Here is a 6,958-nt window from a genome sequence, read left to right on the forward strand (position 1 = left end):
GCTTTAAATCTCAGATTAACACTTTGACACATATTAAGGGTCTGTGTATATACAACAGTTTTATTGTATTCGTTACAGTTTTCGCTGTACAATTTACATCATATTTACAAAGATAAGAAATGTTGAAATGAACAAAAACAGTTTAGCTATGTACACAATTTATAAATATTCATTAAAACAGAATATATATTAAACATTTAAACAAGTTATTTCTGCTCATTGTGCAAACAAACTTTGTATAAAACCCTGTAGGATGTTTAAAATCCCAACAGAATCACATATTATTATGAAGAGCCCTCCAGTGATGTTGGTAAACTAGATATTTACAAGCAAAGAAGTTTGAAAAGTTTTTTTTTTTTTTTTGCTCAAGATATTATTTCAAAATATGAATAAATCATTCTGCTCTCACTGAGAGCAAACACTTGTGCAAACACAGCACAGTTTTATCAAAAAACAAATGTCTTCATTAAATATACGTAAGATAAATATGTCACAATTATTGGCTCTACCATGAATTTATATGCATATTCCTGTTTTTTAAATACATTTTCTTGACTAGAAATAGAAAATCCTTCTACCAACACCTTTTTCACAGGGCTATAAATATGAGGTAACACAAAGACTAAAGTCTCTCAGTTATTCATCACAGTGGTTAAAACCAAGGAACAGAGCTGTGTTTTAAGAAAAAAAAAAGTTGTTGAGCTTCACAAAATGGGAAGTGGCTAAAAGAAAATACCAAAAAACAGAAAAATTTCCCTTTTGATCATTATGGCAATAATTAACAAGCGCAACTTAGTTGTAGGTGTTATGAATTGGCTGAAAGTCAATGTGTTTTTTGTTCAAACGCACTGTTAGGATGGTTCGAGCGGTAAACATTTTTTTCAAGAATCACGACCGGAGAACTGCAAATGTTAGTTGAATCTTAGAGTCAAAAAGTCTCTAAAACTACAAGCCAACCTCACCAAAATCACAACAAACTCTCTGAAAGGGTTTGAAAAAAAAGAAAAAACTCTTACTGTTATCCAAAATCGAACGACTTAATTTCTTTGTTAATATTTTGAGCAAAAGATCCTAAATATGAAATAATTTTTTTTCCTTATATTCTTTGCTCATATTTACTAAGGGTGTTTTTATTAACAAATTATTTCATAACTGTGAGGCTTTTTTCTTCATAATTTCAATCTTTGCATAGCCAGCATGTACTGTATAGCAGTCCTTGGAAAACCATGAGGATACCATGTTATCCGTATTTTTCTTCAAACCAGTCCAAGTACTCTGGAAAACTCTTACTGTGAGTTTGATCTGTTGATAAATCATGAATATGAGCCAGAAGAAAAGACGGACTCTGTATAATCAGGAGGAGGTTCCAGAGGAGACACTTCAGGCTTCAGGTTTAGCTGCAAATGTAGGAAGGAATCATGTTTTATCATTGACTTTTTCAGAAGGAAAATAGCTTATTTAAAGGGACAGTCCACCCCAAAATGAAAATTCTGCCATCATTTACTCATCATTTAATTTGTTTGTTTTGTTGAACACAAAAGAAGATATTTTGAAGAATGTTAAAACCTTGTTACTACTGACTTCCATAGAGTTTGTTTTTCCTACTGTGAATTTCAGTGTTCAAAAAAAAAAAAAACTGGGTTGGAACAAGTCAAGGATGAGTAAATGATAGCAGAATTTTCATTTTTGGGTGAACTGTCTCTTTAAAGGCTATTTGCTATTAGTGGTGTAGATAACGCACCTCATTATAAGACGGAGGAGCCTCACAGAACTGGACTGTGCTGTAGCGTGGGGGTCTGTGCAGATCATCCTCAGATAAAGTGATGGGAATGACGTACACGGACGGCCTATCCATATGTCGAGCTTGAGCCTGTAGGCGCTCTATACGCTCCTTACGAAACCGCTGGAACATTTTACAGAAACCAGCACAGCAGATGGACAGCATCCCGAAGGATACGATAGGCATGAAGATCCTGAAAGAACCATATGTTTCTTAATGTAAGACATTTGTCTCTTTATGAAGTCATTTTCAATTAGCTTAGATAAAGAAGAATATAAGCCATTCATTTAACGTGTTGGTTGGCTACAGTGATAAAAGTATAGAAACGTAACAGACCATTTTTAGATTTTTAGGAGGAGGTAATAAGCTAAGAGTAAACTTCAAAGTTCATAAATCCTTTTTTACCATCATTTTGTACTCCAAATGCAAAAACAAATATGGTTTTAATTCAGTTTGATAATCTCTAAATGATAAAATTAAATCAAATAAAATAATATACAGTTTTCAGCATATTTGAGTACACCGCAGTTTAAAAATGAATATTTTTCTCAATTTCTCAGTGAATATAGGCAATGTATTTTGGTGCATTTAAACAAAACAGATTTATTAAACAGATATATTTATTCAAATATTTTAATAAAAAAAAACATACATAGAAATTGAAAGATAATACAATTAAATTCAAAATATTGCAAGAAAAAAAAAACAACCTGCAAAATTTCAACTGAATTTTTAGTTTTATTTTTTTTTGCTTTTATAAATTTTTCTTCTTTTGTAAATTTTCATTTCAGATTTTTCTATAACATATAAATTTGGGTGTACTAGTTATCGGACTATATAATGTATAAACACAAATATAATATTGTAGCTTCCTATTAAAAATATTAATTTAAAAGAGATTTGTGAGGGTTGTATTTATGTATGCTGAGTACTGTAAAATTAAATTAAATTAAATGATAAAAAATTAAATTATGATAAAATAAACCCACTATTGTGCTTTCATTCCTTTTTAAATTTAGATTCTTTATGTTAGGCTAAAGTAAAAACACTATGTAATGAACACCATGTTGCAGAAAAAAGATCTACTTCTGTGTTTCTTGTTCAGAAAGAGATTTCTTCTGAATTCCATCACCCATCCCTCTGTTTAGACTTTTAGAAATGCAATAGTATACATTTCTTACAAGATTGTGTATATGTTCTCAAGGCTGTTATAATTGACATCCAGCAAGTAAAAGTTTTGAACCTTTTGCAAATGTTAAAAATAAAATGGACACATTTACTACTATTCATCCGCCTAATATGTCAAAAACACAAATACATTTTCCCCCAAGTGGTGCTCGCTGCAGAGCCATTTGAAGAGAGCTGAGCTCCAGCGAGGGGGAGCTTAAGCTTGAGCTCCACCTTTTTTGCACTTCTTTTACGAGTGATGTCACTGGGGGTAGGGTTAGGGGTGGGGTTGGTGTACGCATTAAAACAGCTTACAGGAGGAGGAGCAACAGCTCATGCTCCCCCTCGCTGGAGCTCAGCTCTCCTCAAATGGCTCTGCAGTGAGCATCCTCTCTTTTCCCTTGTCACCTACATTTAGGAATTACTTCAATATTACGCTAAAGGATAGCATATTTTTAATTCACAAAGGCAAAAACTGTGATTTAAAATGATTAAAAGATGATTCCTTGAATTTACTATTTTTTAAGGTTTTAAACTTTTTTTTGTTTGTTTACATTCAACCCATATTAATTGTTTGCAACAATTTTGCAGAAGTCTTTTTTTTCAGTGTATGTTTATTTAACATTTTTGTTAACAATTTTAATATATATATATATATATATATATATATATATATATATATATATATATATATATATATATATATATATATATATATAAAGACAACCTAACATTAGAGCACATAAGGATTACTGAAAGCAGTTATACATACTTAAATATTAGGAATTGATCATCATTATCCATGGCAATGAAGAATCTTTCAAGAAAATCCCTCAGATCTCAGAAAAAATCTGTTAGGAAATAAATGACATTTGAGGATGAGCATTAATATACATTGGATCATGAGTTGTTGAATTTCTGTTATAGCAGATTTGAGAAACTATAAATACTAAGACTAAATAGGTACAATAAGAAAGCAAGAGGTTAATATAATCATCAAATAAGAGTATTTCATGCCTAAAATATTAACCTCTTAAGGCCCAAGGAGTTTTTGTACATGCATTTTTTATTTCTCTTGGCTATTTGGGATTATTGGAACCTAATAAAACCTAAGTATCATCTTTTGATATGATCTACCTTTATAGAAAAATGATGTTCATATATGTGAACTCGTGTTTCAAATTTACATAAAACAATTTTCCTGACTGTTTTTTAATGCATATTTAACAAATAATAAAAAAAATATTTTGACTGTCAGAGTAAAAACAACATTTTTTCCCCATTTTGGACAGTTAAAAATAGTGTTTGGGACATTCCATATGCTTCAAAACTGTTGTAGTTCCCTATACTAGGGTAGGTTGGTCTGCTTTGTCCATTCGTAGGCTCAAGCATTTTCATATTCTTGTTTACAAATCTATACTGGGTTTACTCCTGTCATATCTCCAGAATATGAAATAGAAAATTAGTAAAAAGCCTGTTCTTAACTATGGTCTTCGCTCACAGGATATTTATTTACTTTCTGTCCCTAAAGTGCGGACTGAGATGGGAAAAAAAGGCTTTTAAGTACGCAGCACCTTTTGCTTGGAATATTCTGCAAACACAGTTGCAGTTTAAAGACTTGATTTCACTGCATGCTTTTAAAAAGACTATAAAAGTTTTAGAAGTTGAAACACAGGTTTGTAGATGTTTTGATTAGTTGTCAGTGTGATTCATGTTAACTTTAAATTGTTTTTTGTTTGTTGTCTGTTGGACTCATGTGACTTGTGTACTGCCTAATCTTGGCCAGGACGCTCTTGTAAAAGAGATTTTTAATCTCAATGTGTCTATCCTGGTAAAATAAAGGTTATAATAATAATAATAATAATAATAATAAATTTAAATAGCCACATAAGAGCTAAAATGTGGTGTCCACATATGTTGACTCTAGACCTAGGAGGTTAAAGACGCAGGTCGTTAAAATGCATCTCTAAATTAAAAAATACAGATCAGCACATAATTTACACTATCAAAATTCAAAAACAATGTCATTCATTAATTTCCTTTGGCTTAATCCCGGATTATCAGGGGTCACCACAGCGGAATGAACCGCCATTTATTCCGGCATGTTTTACGTAGCAGATGGTTTTCCAGCCACAACCTAGTGCAAACTCTTACAATCACACTCGTACATTACAGCCAATTTTGTTTACCAAATACACTTATACCACATGTCTTTGGAAACCGGAGCCCCCAGAGGAAACCCACATAAACATGGGGAGAACAGGCAAACTCCACACAGAAATGCCAACTGACCCAGCCAAGGCTCAAACCAGTGACCTTTTTACTGTGAGGCGGCATAGCTACCCACTAAGCCACAACCCCTTCACCCCCCCATCTTTTTTCTCATCTTTTATATTTCATGTTGAATGAGAAAATTAGAAGCCCTTTTTTATTGGTAATTGAGATAATTCAGTTTGCACTTATGACAGAATTCTGTATCACTTATAATGAGCAAACGTGAAGGAAATAATAAATTGTATGTTTCCTAGAACCTTCAAAGTCACTGTGTGAATATTAAACAGTGTTCAACCTTCTAATAAATGTTTCTAACTACTGAGTCAAGACAGTTACAAGAGACGTCTTGCTAACTGGAAAAAACAAGTGTTCCATTAGAGCAGATGTAAAGTGAGGACGGATATAACCACAATATAACAGAGATAACAAACCACATTTATAATCCAGAATCAATTTTCCTTATATAACCATGTTGATTTGAAGAACAAGCTTTTCACACTACATTTAGTCAGTTTAGCAGTTACTGCCAGCCAGCGGCCGATTAAGCCATCTATGGGATAAGCCTTTTCATTGGGCGCAAGGGGGATGAAAATTAGTCCCAGGCTGTGTAAAAAGGGTAGTGATCTTCTCTCAGTTTGGACTGAATATTAGACTAGCTCAGGTGAATCAGAAACCCTTCATTTGACTTCAGAAAGCAGAACAGTAACATGGATTTCTCTTAGATGCGAGTAGTGTTTGAAGATACCAGCCTTCACACCATCACATGAGTCCCAAAATAAACAAACGCTAGCCAATATGATAATGTTTAAACTGTTTCCGGCTTTATCATTACCAACAGGCTACAGATCAATACATTCATACCAATCCAGTCATGTGTGTTGTTACAATTTATTTCCCAGGTACATTTTCAGGTATTTAAGTGAAAAAAATAGTAATAAGTCTTACCTCGAACAGCACAGATGATGAAGGCGGTGTTGTAGACCACAAGTGCTCTGCTCTGATTTGAGCCGGAGCCTTATCTGGCGGAGGGTTTAAAGTGCTGATAGTGAAGTTTGAACACTTTTATGGCCAGTGTCTGCTGTTTAAAGACACAGCACCTGTATCTCCAGCCTTTATAATACCTGGAGATTTGACCTTGTGGACATTCATTATTTCCAGATATCACACAGCAACAGCGTGAGTTCATTATTTGTTTTTAGAAGATGATTTGTCAATGTGTCTCAGTTCATCATTAAAGCACAGCCATTATATCATCTGTATCATTACATTGGGAGTCGTTGCTAATAAATAAATGAGAAATTAGTTAGAAATACTTATTAACATGAATAGTAACATAATAAATTTTTATTATTATTTACCTTTTTCTGATTTAGGATCATAAAAATGCATTGAATTTTTGACAGTGCATTTCAAAATGGCCATATTAGTTTAGATATCAAATTATTTCACAGTATTGTTTATTATTAATGCACTCTTAGCATTGCTGGAGGCTCAGGTAGATCTGAAAAGAATTGCTGGGTTGAGTGGAAAACCCTTATTTGGCAATGATTTGGGTGTGTTTTATAGGAATGACTAAGCTCATTCATTCTGGCACTCATTCAGAATGCTCAGTAGTGACAGGAGCTTAGCGACAAATTCATGTGTGTACATGACTAAGGTGAATTAGGTGTACATATTTGGGAGAAGTTTGAATGTGTGTTAGAAAACAAACACAATCAGCATGATCATTAATAAAGG

General features: G+C 33.0%; 1 protein-coding gene and 1 long non-coding RNA gene across 3 annotated transcripts in view; one reads left to right on the forward strand and one right to left on the reverse strand.

The window, feature by feature from the left end:
* LOC141381225 (uncharacterized) overlaps positions 1 to 6,958 on the forward strand; it is a 34,156-nt gene that overhangs the window by 4,668 nt on the left and 22,530 nt on the right. The gene's annotated exons all lie outside the window — the stretch shown is intronic.
* si:dkey-283b1.6 lies at positions 34 to 6,924 on the reverse strand. 2 transcript variants are annotated; one of them, XM_087244779.1, is made up of 4 exons: positions 6,167 to 6,924; positions 3,720 to 3,798; positions 1,742 to 1,973; positions 34 to 1,397 (listed from the first exon to the last, which is right to left on the reverse strand). In XM_087244779.1, the coding sequence occupies exons 2-4, from the start codon at positions 3,749 to 3,751 to the stop codon at positions 1,314 to 1,316; spliced, it is 348 nt and encodes a 115-aa protein (XP_087100905.1). In that variant the 5' UTR covers positions 3,752 to 3,798; positions 6,167 to 6,924; the 3' UTR covers positions 34 to 1,313. The 2 variants fall into 2 exon arrangements, with proteins under 2 accessions (XP_087100905.1, XP_087100906.1); XM_087244780.1 differs by lacking the exons at positions 3,720 to 3,798; positions 6,167 to 6,924 and adding an exon at positions 3,356 to 3,456 and having other exon boundaries at positions 1,742 to 3,120.

Source organism: Danio rerio, chromosome 3, assembly GCF_052040795.2.
Source record: "Danio rerio strain M-AB ecotype USA chromosome 3, GRCz13ab, whole genome shotgun sequence".
NCBI classification, from domain to species: Eukaryota; Metazoa; Chordata; class Actinopteri; order Cypriniformes; family Danionidae; genus Danio; species Danio rerio.